This window comes from Rhea americana, unplaced genomic scaffold (genome assembly GCF_003343005.1).
Source record: "Rhea americana isolate MKP2758 unplaced genomic scaffold, rheAme1 scaffold_33, whole genome shotgun sequence".
In the NCBI taxonomy this organism is placed as follows: Eukaryota; Metazoa; Chordata; class Aves; order Rheiformes; family Rheidae; genus Rhea; species Rhea americana.
Window position 1 is genome coordinate 814809 of NW_028186457.1, and position 16483 is coordinate 831291.

Here is a 16483-nt window from a genome sequence, read left to right on the forward strand (position 1 = left end):
AGTCTCCAGTGAGACACTTGCATTTGCAATTCTGGCTGTGCCTCCTGGCTGGGTTAAAGCATCATGCGTAGCCTGAGGGGACATCCCCTCTTCTCACCCAAAATGTGTACTTGCTCTTTGAGGACAGATGTGACAGCTGTGCGCAGTGGTGCCTGGCAGGGCTGGGGATCACAAACTGGGGAGTTACTGCAGCTGGCGGCCTCATCCTACCAGCCCAGTGGGGTGCTGCTCAGCACCGGGCACGGGGAGGCTGCATGACTGGCCCTCCGGGAAACCGTCCCTCCATCCCRCGGGCTGCCGCTGTGCCTAGGAAATGGTTAACGCGGCGCAGCCCTGCCTGTGGAGGAAGTAGTTAATATTCATAGCTAGGAGCTGTCTGTCCCCTGTCCTTCCTTCATGGCAGCTGGCGTCTCACCCTCCCCGCAGCACCTCACTGGAGGAGTTAACCGGGCCCGGGACTGTCCTCACGAAATTAGACGCAGGCATTCCCGAGCCCCCCTTCTGAGCTGCCTCTGCCCTGCCCCTCCGGCTCGGGGCCGCCAGCGCTCCCGTCCCTGTGTGGTCTGGGAAGGAGGGGAAGGGAACAGCACCTCCTCTGTCTCCAGCGAGCCCTTCCCTCCTCCATCCTCCCCTCGGAGGCTCTGCGCCTGCTGCACCCATGTCCCGGCAGCTGCCCGGGGCCCCGTCCCGGAGCTGAGCCTTCGTGGTGGAGGGACCCTGCGGCTTCCCGCGGGTGACCCTCTCGCTCACCCCAAAGGGCTCGCCGGTGGGGAGGGAATAGCTCCGTGAGAAGAAAAGCAAAGCCAAGGGGACCAGCGTCAACCAAAGGCAGCCCCGGGCTGGCAGCTCCTGTCCTGGGCGGACACACGGAGCCGGCTGCGGACGCCGTTTGAGCCGCCCTCGTGCCAGGTCCCCTGGAGAGCTCTGGTGCTGGAAGGAGTGAAGGAAGGGGAATTTGCCACTCGCTCCTTCTCTTCGCCTGGGATCTGTTCTTCCCCATCCCCTTTGGGTAAGTCCTGACTTTGCTTTTCTTGGAGTGTGATGGGATAGGGGAAAGGGGCAGGGGGCGTGGGAAGTCCATGGCCATGGCTCAGAAGCTGGGGTGGCTCTTGGCATCGTGTCTGGGCACACGATGAAACCAAAGCTGTGGGGGACTGAGCTCTACCCTGTAGGGACTCAGCCTGGGTCTTCACCCTGTGAAGGATCCTGGGATCCTATGACCCTGCCTGCCAGCTCACGCTTTGGAGGTGCCCCAGGGCCAGTGGTCTGACTGTGCTGGAGTGGAGGGAGCAGGCAGGATGCTGCTTAAGCCAAGATCAAGGAAAACACGGTGATGCCCCGACATTCCCGTGTGTGCCAGAGCCCTAGATGGGATTCRTGCTGGCACAAGGTGCTGTGCGGTCAGACACCGCTGGACCCAAGGCAGGTGGCTGGGATTTGGGGACACGGGTCCTTCCTTTCCCCACCTGCCTGTCCCCATGTGCTGCTGTCACATGTGTTGTGGACCAGGTTTTCTTCCAGAGATGAGCTACAGGGTGATGGGGAGGGAGAGGGCAAAGCATTGCACCTCTGAGGGCAGTTAATGGTAACTGTGGCAGGACCAGCCTGGGCTTAGCAATTCCGCCATGCGTGGTGCTACGACCAGACTGATAGCACATCTGGGGCTGAGCCCTAACCAGGCCCGGATGGCACAGCTTGCCAGGCTGGAACTGCTCTGACCTTTGGGACCGAAATCTGACCTTGCTGGGAGCTAGGACCACTTTGTTGCAAATGGGAACCTGTGATCTTGCTGTTTAGAGGACAGTTGCTTTGGCTAAGACAGCCTGTGCCCCCTTTACTCTTGTTTTTTGAGGTGCAAGGATTTTATCCAGTTTCTCAGGAGACAAATGGTTCATGGTCATGTGATTGATAGCATGGCCTAGGGGTGACGTGGGAGGGCTGGAGGTTGCAGGGAGTAGCAGATGCTTGGCTGTTGGCCAGGGGATGTGAGGGGATGGGGACAGGGTGGGCTGTCAGGTGTGGAGCACAGCAGCCAGGGGACAAGGAGCTGACTGAGGGTGGACATGCTACAGCGCTGTCTTTCCTTGCCACTCTGCTACTGCAGTTGGGCTAGGGGCCACCAAATGTTCCCTGCCCCTGTCTGGCCAGAGGAAAKGTGGGATGGTGTGTTTGGGGCTCTCTGGTCCAGCTGTGAACTGCATCATGCCCCTTGCCAATCCCTTTTTTGAGATGTTTCTCCTGGCTCTGGGGCAGTCCCCAGCCCACAGTCTAATTAAAGCTTTTCCTATCTATTTTTCCCTCTAGAGCCATGTGCCTTCATTTATTTTTATTTATTCACTTTTCCTTTCCCTCTCCCTGCCCTATTTATCCCTGCCTCCCCCGCTGGCACTCGCTGTATTTCTCGGGATCAGCCAGCGCCCATCCCTGCCTTCCTGCTGTTGCAGGAAAGCCAGGCAATGTCCCAGCTCCAAGCAATGTCTCAGCCTCCCAGGCATTGACACTGCCCCTGGACGCTCGCTTTTCTTTTCTTCCTCCCTTCACGAGAAGGGATTCCCTCCCTCACTCCTCCTTTCTGGTGTGGGAGGTGTTGCCGAGTCAAACGTTGTGRGTTCCTGCCTAAGCTGGGTGGATTAAGTTGCTAGGAGTCTCCAGAAGAAACTGTGCAGTCCCATCCTCACCTCCTTTCCCACGCTGGGGTGCTCGAGAGGACCTTGCTGTCCCTGCCAGGACTGCTCCAGCAGGCATCGTCAAGCCCAGGAGGGTCTTTGGGACTTGCCCACCTCCTTGGGATGCCACTGGTCGCCGTCAGGGATTCAGGAGAGGAAAATCAGTGGTGAGGGGGTGCTTCCCGGAGCGGGAAGAGGCTGACTTGGTATGTCATGTGCTGGGTGTTATTTCCCCCTGCCTCTGCTTTATAGAGGAGGAGGGGGGAGGAGGGGGGCTTGGATGGCTGCATGTCTTGGAGCTGTTGGGGGGCCACAAGCGCGTGGCAGCCTAGGCTCGTTGGGGCAGGCGAGCCCAGCACACCCTGCTCCCTGAGCGGAGAGGGACAGGTTAACGCAGCGCCACTGCTCCCCGCCTAGGGGCTCGCTTTCGGAAGTGTTTTGCTTGCAGATAGGAGCGCTCTGATTTCACACTATCGCATTAGAGCCGTCTTCCGTTCCTGAGTCAGCCGCCTGGCCTCTGGCCAGAGAAGAGTCATTTTTTCCTCCAAAAGAAAGTGTTTAATGCTGCTTGCAGGCCCTTCCAGGAAAGCTCGGCGGGGAGCTGGAAAAACAAGAGTCTGCAGCCCAGCTGATGGCTTGTGCGGTCTGGGGGAGGGATGGGCATGGCTCGTAAGCTGTCCCCATTGCCATCTCAGTAGCTAGGGTCCCTGGGACCCCTCTTTGCATCCAGAGGCTGTGTGACYCATTTGCAAAGCGTTAACAAGTGCAGTTTGTGCTGTTGGGGGCATCTGCTGCCCGGGCCAGTCTGTGCTGGGATGCTTGGAGAGGGATATGAGGCCGGGAGAGAGGGGGCGGCTGCGTGAGGAGTCCTGCTCAGGTTGCTGGAGGGCAAGGCGGTGACGTTGCTGTATTGTGGCTGTCTCTGGGCCCATGGGGCCTGGCTCTGGAGCAGAGCTGCCTGCTTGCACAGGCCTTGAATTGTGGCATCAAGGCATTTGGTGCCTCCTCGGGGAGGAGATGCTACATGTTGAGAGTTGAGCAGAAATGCTGCTTGTGCAGTAACTCATGAGCACATCTGCTCATGAGTAAAGGACCCAGGCAGATCTGTCCACTCTGAAGGAGGGAGGGGGAAGCACAGAAAGGGTGGGAGCTTTTCTGTAGCCAGGAAAGAAAATGTCAAGGATGGGTGGCTGGCTGGATCTATACATCATCTGGGAGGAGAGCAGGAGGAAGGAGTGGGTGGAGAGGTGGGAAGTTGGGTCCTGAGTTCATCAATCCTCCATTCATGGGAAGAACACATCCAACTGACACAGAGAGATCCTCAGTCTGCCCTCCTAAGGCCTGCACATGCATCACTCCCACCCTTTGCATGGCCACAGCCCTGTCAATCTCCCTGATGCCATGTGTCCCTTCGTTGAGCCCTGCAAAGAAGTAGGGATATCGTTACGCGCAAGCTGATTCCCTATCAGCAGCCATGACTATCTCCATCGGTGGATCCTGGAGAAGAATTGCCATTAACATTAGATTGAAGCAGGGGGGTTATTTGCTGGGTGGCTTCAGAGCATGAGGTGCTTTCAGGGCAGGACAGCCAAAAGGAAAGACAGTGTGCAGAGCTGGGGCAGCGCGTGTGGAGCCGCGGTGCGTGGGGAGGGGAGATCTGTCTCCGGTGTCTTTGCATGGTGGCGCCTGTGGGATTGCAGAGGGTACTGAGGAGACGACAGTGTTGGTAGTTAAGCGGTACGGCGGCATGGAAGAGATCGAAACCATCAGCTAATGGGTCCCATTAGCTCCGTGCAGAAAGCCAGCAATTGATCTCGGGTCTCGTGTTCGTTTCTCCCCCTGCAGAGGTTGGGCATACGCAAGGGCCCCTGGACGGGAGCCTCTACGCTAAGGTGAAGAAGAAAGACTCCCTCCACGGCAGCACTGGTGCCGTCAACACCAACCGCCTCCCGCTCTCAGCAACACCGAACCATGTWGAGCACACGCTCTCAGTGAGCAGCGACTCAGGCAACTCCACCGCCTCCACCAAGACCGACAGGACCGATGAGCCGGGGGCACCCGGTGCGCCCGCTGGCCACACGGTGCTGAGCCCTGAGGAGAAACGGGAGCTGGACCGTCTCCTTGTTGGCTTTGGCTTGGAGAGTGCGGCACCCATGCACAACCACGCACCGGGCCCTGTGCCCACGCGCTTGCCCACCATGCCAGGCCGCCATGTGGTGCCAGCTCAGGTGCACGTCAACGGGAATGCTGCACCGCTGGTTGCTGAGCGGGAAACAGATATCTTAGACGATGAGCTGCCCAACCAGGATGGGCACAGCGTGGGCAGCCTGGGCACACTCTCCTCCTTGGATGGCACCACAACCACCAGCGAGGCCGGGTACCATGAGGCACCCCGTGTAGGGAGCCTCTCATCCCTGCCCAATGGCCCTTCAAGCTACAACGGCACTGAGAAGCTACTCAAAGAGGGGCTCTATGATGCGGAGCCACTCTCCAACGGTGGTTACCCCTACAACAACCAGAACACGCTGATGGGGCATCACCTCCGTGACCCACTGGCTCACCTGCGGCCTTCAGCGTCYGCTCAGGAGAGCCTGGCAGGCTATCCACAGAGGCAGCCGGGCTTACCTTCCCCGGTCTGGATCCAGCCCCAGCCACTGGCCACTGTCCAGCCCTACTTGTATAGCTATGAACCTTCTGGTGCCTATCGCTCCCAGTCCTTCCCGACGGTGGACATGGCCAAGTATGAGACAAACCCCACTCTGCCCCAGGCCCCAGTTCGCAGCACCAGCAGCCGGGAGGCCGTGCAGAGAGGCTTGAATACCTGGCAGCAGCAAGGTGGGAGTCGGCCACCTTCCCGGCAGCAAGACGGCGGCTTGGAGAGTCACAGCCCCAGCGTGTCCAGCTGCAGCCCCCAGCCCAGCCCATTACAGCTCGTGCCCCCRCACAGCCACAGCATGCCTGAGTTCCCTCGGGCACCCTCTCGCCGAGAGATCGAGCAATCCATCGAAGCACTTGATGTCCTCATGCTTGACCTCGCTCCCACTGTGCACAAGTCGCAGAGTGTGCCTATGGCCTCCCGTGAAGACAAGCCAGGGCCCCTGGTGTCCTCACTCTCAGCCCAGCCTGTCTCAGGCCTCTATGCCCAGCCAGCTCTGCAGGTGGCCCAGCCAAGGTCTTTTGGCACCTCCTTGAGCCCCACAGCCTCTGAACCTGTGCCCAAAGCCTATTCTCCCATGGGTCGAGTTGCTGGGGAGCCAGACTACRTGGTGCAGGATTACCGGGAAACCTATTCACCCTACAGCTACCAGTCGCCTCCGGTGCCAGAGCCGAGGAGTTACAGCCATGCCCCGGCCAGTGCTCCGGTGAGCGTCATCCCACTCAGCACCTCATACAGCCCCGCAGGATCTCAGCAGCTCCTAGTCTCCTCCCCACCTTCCCCTACAGTCCCGGCACAAACACAGCTGCCCCCCAAGGGACTGGAGAGCTATGAAGACCTATCGAGATCAGCAGAAGAACCCTTGAATCTGGAGGGCCTGGTGGCCCACAGGGTGGCAGGTAGGATGCTTTGATTCCTTGGGGGGATGGGAAGGACCATGTGTCCTGAGATGCCAGAGYCCACTGAGGTGGCATGGGGCGGCGTGGAGTCGGGCTGGTGTACCTGGCTAAGCTAAGGTGCTGTGTGGGGCTGTGGAGGCCTGGAGGAGGGAGAGCTGGCTCCTCGTGTAGGGCAACAGGGAGCCGTGGTGACTCCTCGTCCAAGCTTACCGCTTGGCCATTCGAGAGTGGATGCGCCCCATGTCGTCTCCGGTGTTGGGTGGGCTTGCACGCTGCTCTAAGGCCGCGGAGGGTGGCAGCCTGTGACACTCTCTCCTTGGGGTGGACTCGTGCTGGGGTGGGCTGAGCCTTACCATGGCTTTGCTCCCTGCAGTGTGCTGTCTTGGGGCTGCTGGTGTGGTGGAAGTGAAATAGTCTCCCCGAGCTGTGCCAGCAGGAGCACACAGCAGGAGCAGTGGGGAGCAGTGCCAAAGGCCGGTTCCCTCCTCTGAGCCCTTGAGTGTATTGACCTGGGGTTTCTCCTGCAGCAGCACTGCTCACTGAGTCGTAGAGGGAATCCTTCCTTTCGGGGATGATGATAGTGTCCTGTCTGGACCCCTCCTTGGATGCAGTGCTCCCAGTGCCTGCAGCATGCTCCAGGTTAAAGGGCGGAGCATGTGCCTTGTGCTGCACGTAGCTAGCTCCTCTCTGACTGCAGCTTCTTCCTTTCCCCCCAGGGTGCTGGGCTCTGGGCTCACGCTGCCTCCGGGCAGCCTGGTTGCTGCCAGAGGGGGAACCATGATGCAGGGTGGCAGCAGCATCCCTTGCCTTGCTTCAGACCCTGCTCTCTGGGGCTCCCCACCTGAGCTTTCTGCCCCAGTTGCTGAGCCACCTGGGCCCTGGGAAATTTGGAAATGGACCTAGTGTGTGTGTGGGTGCCCAGGTGACAGGAAGGCATTTCCCAGCCCAGCTGCAGAGGAGGAACACAGCATGGTGTGGTTGGGTGCAATGCAGAGCATTGGTGCTGAAGGGACTTGCTTCGTGCCATGAGGGGAAAACTGTATGGTCCAAATTCCTGCCTTCCCCTGGCTCCGGTTCAGGGAGACTAGGGGCACAGGGGGTGCCGGCTGCCCCAGGAATGGGCTCCCATCACCCTGGAGCAGCACGGATGCCCTCCCTCCATGCTGTTTGAACAAGCAGTTGTTTAATTGTGGAGTGACATTTGGGAAGGGTTCGGAGATGTGTCCAGGCTCAGGGCCAGCTCGTGATGCTGAGACTTGGCAGCTCCATCTGTTCCAGCTCTGCGCTCAGTCCAGAAACTCGCACGGTATTAGAGGGAAGGGGAAAAGGCTTGACTGGAAAAATAAAACCAGCACCAACCCACTAGGCACTGGGCTGAGTCACTGTGGCACTGGAGTGGGGGACAGGAGGGGTGCTAGTGGCATGAGGAAGGACTGGGATTAGAGAGGTGGTGAGGGGCGACTTACATCTGTCTGAACCCATCTTTGTGATTCAGATTCACAGAAGTACTCAGGGACGCAGAGCTTGTGCAGTGGGTTTAAAAAATCCTGAGAATATACAGATGCACAAACTCCTGTGTATCTCTGGTCTGAATATTGTAATGGGAAGCACCCTCAAAATCCTCCTAACAGCTACAAAGAGGGGAAAAAAATAGGGCGGAAAAGAGCAGAGAGCTCCCCCCCCTCCCAGGAGAGGAGGGGAGCGTGGAGGGGGCAATTAACCATCTCTGGCACCATCCAKATGGGTAATAGCATTTGCAGTGGGTCGGAAATGGATGTTTGCTTGTGTCTATGAAAAACTCCTGCCCTGGCTCTGGGGGTGTGGGGAAGGGTCCTGCAGGCTGGGCTGGGGTGATGGACATCCCCCTACAGCACTGGGCTTCCCGGGAAGGAGAGCAGCCCAGGGCTGGTGCCCACCCACCTCCAGCTGTCACTGATGGAGCCTGGCTGTCCGCCACCGGTGGGGACGTGCAGGCGGGCGCCTGACCTCCAGAAGGAACGAGGTGTCCTGACGGCAGTGCTGGGGCTGGGAGGGATGGCCGTGGTGTTGGGGCTGGGTTTGTTTACATTCCCTGCTGCTATAAATTASCCAGTGCGTCCTGGTGCAGCAATGAGGAGCATCTCACAACTCCTCCGTGTCCAGAGGGTGAGCGCTCGCGCTCCCGTTTCCTGCAGGGTGGCAGAGGGGCAGGGATGGTCCTTCACATCCCTGTCACCTCCCAGCTAGGCATCTGGGGACATCCCTTCTCCTTACCCAGGGTCCCAGGGCATGTTACACCTGGGCACCCCATGATGCAAAGCCCAGGACAGCTGTGATGGGTTGTCTTTGGTTGCCCGTCRTGGTGTTTGCTGATCTCTTCGCTAGGCAGCTGCTCTCTGGTTGCACCAGCACATGCAGGTGTCGTGGAATGGAGGGAATCTGTGCGATATCATCCCCAAAGGGACAGATCTGAGTATCAGCTGAGCATTTATGGTGTGGCACAAGGCTGCACATGGCTGGGAGCTACCATTCATTTCCCACTGAGAGCAGAAGGGGTGCCTGGAGCCCGGTTTGGGGGCCTGAGGTAAAGTGAAGGCTCGCTTGGACCCCAAGCAATTGTGAGTCCATCTGTGGGAGCCAGACTAATATTTTCTCTTGTTTTTTTCTCTCTCTCCCTATTGTCTTTTGTGATATTTGTCCTGTCTATCCATCTGCCACTCCCTTTCCCTGTGCTGGACCATGTCTGTCYTCTGTTGTCTCTCACCCTCCTCTCCATTCCCTTTGCACTCCCCATCCTGGGTGCACTGACAGAGTACAACGCCAAGCTCAGAGACCTCTGCAAGAGCATCAAAGCCCCCCGTTCTCCTCTGAACCATCCACGGTCCTTCTCCTTCTCCGGTTTGTTCTGTTCCACCTTCCTCTTTACTTCTCCTCTCTTCTTCCTTCCTTTTCCTGCCTCCTTCCATCCTTCTCTGCCTTCTTTTCTTCTCCTCTTCTTTCCTTCTCCTCCATCCTTCCTCCACTTTYCCTGCATGCTGAGTGCTCTGTGTTGCATGGACACAGAATGGGGGGAGGCTCAGGAGACCCTTCTCACATAGGATTGATCCCCCTTTTCAGCAGGGTGATGCTCAATGTCTCCCCCACATACACCTTGAGCTCCTCCAGTGGATGGGAGAGCCCCTGGTCTTGGATAAGGATGCTCCCACCCACCCTGGGTTTTGCTTCTCATTCAAACCCTGAACTGTTGTCTAGTGGGTTGTATTCCTGAGCCATGYCCTGGTGCTCACTCCAGCCCCTCTGAGCTTTGTCCCAGCCCCAACTTTACCCCTGGGGAAATAAGGGCAGGGATGCAGTTTGGCAAACCTCTGGTTCAGCCAGCTCCTTGCCTGCTGTAGGGCTTCTCCCCATGGGACTGTCCACAGCCGGGCAGTGCAAGYTGCAAAGGCTGAATTTTAAGTGTGGTTTTTGCAGGACAAGCAAATGCCTTGCTCCTTGAAGGTGAATCTCCTCTGGGCTGCCAGGCCCAGGCAAGCTGTGCTGGGGACCTGCTCGGCTCCCAGGCAGAGGTCTGCAGGTTTTGCATACATGTGTCCCCAGGGTGGGCAAGAGGAGGGGGATGGAGAAGGCCTGAGCTGAGGGATGGAGGATGAAGAGTGGGTTGGAGATTCATGCCTTTTGTGGGTGACTTCTATTTCCCTGCTGGTCACTGTGGGTTTCTCCCCAAAAGAGCTGGAGAGGTTTAAACCCTCCAAATCCTTGACACAGATGTATTCTGCCCAGGCTTGTTTGTGGTGATGAATGGTGCTGCTGGCTGTGCTGTGTGGGTGACACAGCCTGCTCTTGAGCATCCCCAAGACTTGGGACAAAGCCACCGAGCTGGTCCAGGGCAGATCAGGGCAGGGAATGTAGGAGCCCCACGCCCATCATGGCAAAGCCACACCGACCGTGCAYATGCAGTCCTGACTCAGCTAGTGATGTGGACCTGGCCATGACAGAGGACAGGTGAGAAAATCAGAGGTGGGGTTTATGTGGGCCTAATCCAGGGCTGACCTGCGACTTCTGAGCCACAGTGTGTTTGGCTGCTGTCAGTGCWTGCTGCTCGTGCCTGGAGCACACCTCTCTCACCAAGGGACTGTGTGTCAGCCCCAGCTGCACTAGTTTGGTGGTGAAACATGGGTGATTGTGTCGAAAAAGTGCCCTGGGAGGAGGGTCGAAGTAGATGTGGCTCTGGCCTGTGGGATGGGGGAGAATCTGGCTCTGGCAGAGAGCAGTCCGGAGCAATGTCTGGGGATGTAGTACCGTGGCTCACAGCGGTGGTGGCAGCGGTGGTGTGAGGCAGGGGGAGYAGCGTGCTGTTTGGTGTTCGGTGATGGGGAAACCTCCGTTGTGCAACCAGGCAGGGTGTTCTTGAGGAGCGCGAGCTGGCCGTGGACGGGTGGGCTGCACGACACTGTGCCCCTGGGGACAGTTTGCCCTGCCAAAGCTGGGCCGGGCTGTACATCTGCAGAGGGGGGCACGCCAAGTGGAGGTAAGGATACTTTAATTTTCAAGAGCCGTTTCCAGCACATAAATCACTCGGGGGTCGGAGGAAGCCGTGCTCAGAGCCTGGGTTTCCTCCAAGCTTTGCTGCGAGTGCCCTGTGATGTTTCCCACTCTCGGCTCCTGAACAATGAATCCCTTTTTCCCCTCCTCCCTCCCCTCCCTGCCATCCCTGTCTGTTTTCCATTTCTGGGGAGCAGAGAAGCGAAAGTCCGGTGAACTCATGGGGATCTTGAGCGCAGGGCACAGAGAGCGGGATTCAGTGCCGCGCTGGCACTTGGCTGGCATTGCCAAGTGCTGGCTGCTCCCAGGAGCTGTGGGGGCTGTGGCAGCTCCTGCGTTGTCCTGTGTCCTTTTAGCAAGCAGTTTTTCTCCAAGATCCGTGYACCGATTCCCACGTGCCCTCCTGCTCCTACCTCCTCTTGGCCGTTTTCCTTGGGATGTGCAGCCATGTGCTCCCTCCCTGTCCCCTCTCCGCCTGCTTGGGGTCTGGGGGCACCCAAGTGCATTGCGGCCGGGTGACACAGAGCCACGGCCAGTCCTTGTGCTGGAGCAGGAGGCTCCGTGCTGCGAATAAGTAATGTGCACTGGCAGCCGTGCTTCAAGGACCTGGCTGTTGTGCCTCCTAAATTAAAAAAGCAAGCAACGTGAATGCCTGCAGCTTGAGGTGTGACCTGGTCCCCCTCTCTCTGCAATGCTAACTCGCTGCAGCTCRCTTTGGGATAGGCTGAGGGATGCTCCCAGTGCTGTTCTTGTAGCTTGTGCTAATCCACAAGCATTCAGGACATGGCACTTGGTGCACGAAGCAGAGAGAAGAAAAGAAAATGCAGAGCTTTGCTTTATTTTTTCCGCATTTCTTTTCTTCCTGTACTTGCAACTTAGGGGGTCTTTCACTTAGAAGAAGTGGAGCAAAAGATTTAGGATGGCTGCTTCCGGCACTCCCAATCGGCCACTGAGTCTGACAGCTTCTCAGAGCCCCCTCCCTGTCCTCCTGTCCTCACTGATGGTCTTTTAACTGTCTGCCCCTGCCCTCCGGGCCGGCTGCCTCCCGAGCCCGTGAGCACCTGCAGACGGGATCGGGGAGTTGTGTTTCAAAGTCGCTCTTAGTGGAATTTTCCAGGCTGCCTCCGCTGCTCGAGCCAGCCCCCTTGGCGCGCGGCCCCYGCCTCGCAGCCCGGCCGCTTCTCCCCAGAGCGGTGATTTTATTGTTGTTGCCATTAACTGCGCTGATTATTTAGAAATGCATCCACCTCCCTCACTAGCTCGGAGCCCGTCCCCGGGCCAGGAAAACTCTGACGACGCTTGCACACGGCTTTGTTAGCGAGCGGTATGTGCAGAGATACAGAGGAGAGGTCAGCGGGCGCGAGGAGTCAGTCCCGTTCGCAGCCCCGGAGAGCGCCGGGAAGCAGCTGATGGCTGGTTTTTCTCTGTGAGCCCGTGGGAAAGGAGTTGGTGTTTGAAAAGTGCATTTCCTGGAGAATGATATTGTCCTTTTATTTATTCATTCTTTCATTTATTTATTTATTTATTGGCCTGCTGGGCTGCGAGGATTGTAAGCGCTCTCTGGCTCTCAGGAAAGGCCGAGGGGACAGTGCTGTCGCCTGTGCTGGTCCTCAGGTTGCTGTTCCTGCTTGCTGTGGCTTCTGCCTGCTACTGCGGCACTCTGGCTGGGGTTGTCCTGGGAGCTCAGGGATGTGGCCCGGGCCTCRGGACTTTTTCAGCCCCTTTTTGGGGCAGGGTGAGCAGCAGGTCTGGGATCRGTGGGTTGCCTGACTGCTGCATGGGTCCCGGGGAGGAGAGGGACTGTGACATGGCTCTGAGTTGCTCCCATGAGACTCTGTGCAGTCTGATAAGGCCTCCTGCACCAAACCCGATGCCATGGCTGATTTGAGGAGCTCCTGCTTGGAGCACAGCACGTGTAGGCCACAGGTGCCAGCTAATGTCCTTGTGAGGGGAGTTCCAGCGCGGGGCCAGCAGATGTGGACCTTATTTTTGGGCCTTGCTGGGTGCCTGGAGAGGTGGGGTTACATGCTTCATCCAGGCCTTCCAAACATCCTCTGCCCCATGCTCACTCTGCCCTGTTCYTCAGCTTTCTCCCCATCAGCCCTGTTCTGTGGATGAGCTAGGATCTCTGATGGGATTTATCCTACGTTTCCCTTCAGTGACTTGCTCACTCCCTACTTACCCACTGGGACTAAGTGCCCCTTGGCCCTGCCCCATGCTGTGGGTGCCGATGCTTTTCAGAGCAATTGCCCTTCTCTTGTTGGGGGCATGAAAGGGGAGACCTGGAGGGAGATGGAGAGAAAAGGCTGGGCTTCCATGTGAGAAAAMCTTGTGCTGGGGAGGCCGGGGAGCAGCAGTGGTTTGCTGTGATTCCCTGCCCCATCCTTCTGCATGGCCCTTCCATCTGCCTGGGTKTTCCCTCTGCCTTGGAGACTTGCTGCGGAAACGGACCTTTTCTGCTGCTGTGATTGAAGCCACTTCTGGCTACAGGAGCAGGGATCCAGCCAAACGCAGCTCCTCCGGCACGGGGGGAACTGGCCTTCTTGCCTGTGAAGCACCCGTTACTGTGGGGCAGATCCTGGCCCTTGCGCAGCCTGCAGGTCTCCTCGTGCTTTCGGGGCTCAGGCAAGCAACATCCCCCCTGCTCCGTTAGCTGTCGCCRGCTCTCTAGGCAGTTGGAGGATGCTTGTACCCACCATACCCGATGCTGGGGAGTGCTCTGCCCAGTCAAATCCAAGAGTCAGGCAGTGCTAGGGAAGGCTAAAGCAATGATCTGTATGCTAGCCAAAGGAAAAAAAAAGGCAAACCTGGCTTGCTTTCTGCTTGCCTATGGACCACTGCTTTAGGGAATATCTGATCAAGCTTGAAATGGGCCATGCTAGGGGGTTAAATGCTGCCCTGGGATGGGGGCAGTGAAGCTGCTGTTCCTGCTGGAAACAGCCCCAGAGAGGCCTCTTGGATCAGCCCTCTGTGAGCCCTCGGTAACCTCCCAGTCCTTGGCTCTGCTGGCGTCTCCTGACTGCATCGCCCACCCTGTGCTTGCCCCCACAGAGGTGCAGTCTCAGGAGAAGCCCCCAGATGAGAGTGCCGTCCCTGCCTGCAAGCGGTCCCCCAGCGAGAGCCACTATGAGAAGAGCTCACCAGAGCCCAGCTCACCGCGCAGCCCCACGGTCCGCTCGCCTGTGCACAGCGTCTCGCCCGAGGTGGTCAGCACTATCGCGGCTAACCCTGGAGGGAGGCCCAAAGAGGTGTGATGGGGCTTGGCCATGGGTGGGCAGCTTCTGGGGGGAGATGGCTGCCTCTGGGGAGGAGAAGGGCCTGGAGATTGCTAGTGGACCTTTAGCATCCGCAGCATCCCATGGCAGGAGGTTAGGGGATYAGTCAGGCTATTTGTGGTGTTTTTAGCAGGGAGGATGGGAAAACCTTCCTTTTGGCCTCTCTGCTCCCTATGTCTTGGAGCTGCATGTTGTGGGGATGGGACTGACCCTTTCTTTTGCTCTCCTGCAGCCTCACCTCCACAGCTACAAGGAAGCCTTCGAAGAGATGGAGGGTGCCTCCCCCACCAGTCCACCCCCCAGCGGCGGTGAGATTTCTCCCCCCACCCCAGCCTTCCCTGCCTCGCCACAAACCCCTTACTCCAACCCCCGTAAGTGCCATGGCTCTGGGAGGTGGAGGGACTAGGTGGGTGGCTTCTGGCAAGCCAGAGAGATGCCAAGGGTCAGACAGCTCCAGGCTCCAGACACTCACCACCATGTTCATCACTCCTCCTCTCTCTCTCTCTCTCTTTCTCTCTCTCTGTCTCTCACCTCCTTTCTCCCCTTCACGTCCTACCACCTGCTGGTCCAGTGCCTCCTGCTGCTTCACAACATCCCACACCTGGCACTTTCCTCTTGGCTTTTCCCATTCCTCCATGCACTGGGGCAATTCACAGCAGGGATCCTGAGGCTGGATGSGAGCGAGGTGGCAGGGTTTGCAAGACAGCATCATTCCCCACCCAGCCCGTCTTYCCTAATGGCAGGGCATAAAACCAGAGAGGTTGCTGTAGCAGGAGAGCAGGGGGAGGCAGGAGGGATAGTGGCTGGGACAGGCTCTTGGGACGGTCTCTTGTAGGCCATGTCACTTCTCACTCACTATTTCCAGTGCAGGAGGGGCTGAAAGGATGGGAGTTATCTGCAATAACGTGGCCCTTTGCATGTGGTACTTCTCTGCTCCTGTTTCCTTTCTGACTAACCCTGACCTGAGTCATGGTGGGTTTGTGTGGACTGAGTTTGTCTGACTGGCTCAATGTGGAGCAGCACGTCAGCACAGTGGGACTTGGGCTGGAGCAGGGTAACAGAGCAGACGCTCAACCGGGAAACCCAGCAAGGCTCGTCACAAAGATGGCAATTCCCCCMAAAATTTTGTGGGATGAATGCTGATGGATTCACTGGTGCTGGAGATGCTGAGGCTGCCTGCAGCTCCCTCTGATGACATATCCAGGTCCCAGCTGAGAGCACTGGTCACAGTGGGCCCACCTGCCCCATTAAGTTTTTCTAGGCGGGCTCACAAGGCTGTTTCCTTCTGTGGTGTTGCTGCTTCTCCTCTGCAACATGCTCATGTCTGAGGCCTGTTTCACAGGATGAAGCAAATGGAGTGTGGGAGCATCCCCGAGGCATCTGGCAGCTGGGAAATGGTGTCGTTGTTCCAAGAGGACACTAAAGAGCTTGGCCGCGGGGCGGGAACTCCTTGGCAGTTGGACAGTGGCTCCTTCTGGAGACAAGTCACTCAGAGAGGTGACAGAACGGCCTCATTGGGGAAGTGACCCTAAGGCCGTGTGTCTTATCAAGTACCAGCCAGGGAGGCCTGGGAAGTTTGAAGCTGAACCGTTCAGGCTTAGCCAAAGTGCCATGGGGGAGATGTGGGAGCAATTCTCCTCTATGAGGAGATCACTGTCCTTGAGGGAATTCCCTGCCATGGGAGGACCCTACAGTTCATTAGCCAGGAGGCATGAGTTGATGCCGTGGCTTGCAGCCGACCAGATTTGGGAAAATCAGACACCCGCTGGGGAACACACTGCCATCTCGCCCTTGCTTGGTTTCCCAGTGACTCCGTTGCACAGTTGCTCCAACCCAAGGCAACTGTGAAGACGCGGCCTGCGGGGGGTCTGGCTTTCCTCTGTAGCTGCCCACCACCCACCGCCTCCCAGCACTGGGCACTGCGCCCCAGCTGTAAGTTGGGACATTGAAACACCACCGAGGAGTGTGCCCTGAAACCCTCCCCAACCCTTCCTGCTGGAGGCGAAATGCCTCCCCATATAGCTTTCAGCCACCTGTGTGATGAAGTCCCTTCTGGTGGATTATAAAGCTGGATTGTTTGTGGCTCTGGTAAAACGCAGTATCAAGGAGATAGGAGTCMAACCTGTGGGGTGGGATGGGGCAGGATATATAGTCAGCTCGGAGAGACTGACCATACTGTGGTTTGCCTGGCTCATCCACCGTTTCTGCTGCACCATGAAACCCTGTTGTCCAGCACTGCCAGTGCATCTGTATCCATAACCATACATGCATATACAGCTTCACTGTATATGTACATACAGACACACACCACAAACCACATGTGCATTTCCACCTCTCAGGGTACGTGCTGTATATGACCATCCATCCTCACCTGCTCATCRAGCTGTTCTGAAGGATGTGGGATTTTTTTGACAGTCCTGCTGCCTGTTTTGTGGGTGTGATGAGCTGCTCTGAGCTAGCCCAGTC

The 16483-nt window shown here is 57.8% G+C and overlaps 1 protein-coding gene across 6 annotated transcripts in view; it reads left to right on the forward strand.

The window, feature by feature from the left end:
- The window catches only part of TNS1 (tensin 1), a 65260-nt gene that overhangs the window by 28998 nt on the left and 19779 nt on the right, over nt 1-16483 (forward strand). For 4 of the 6 annotated variants that reach the window (XM_085310963.1, XM_085310964.1, XM_085310965.1 and 1 more), the window contains 3 exons: nt 4512-6221; nt 13794-13990; nt 14250-14388. In XM_085310963.1, the coding sequence (XP_085167089.1) occupies nt 4512-6221; nt 13794-13990; nt 14250-14388 (2046 nt within the window). The remainder of the gene's footprint in view (nt 1-4511; nt 6222-13793; nt 13991-14249; nt 14389-16483) is intronic. The other 2 variants (XM_085310966.1, XM_085310968.1) reach the window with 1 other exon arrangement.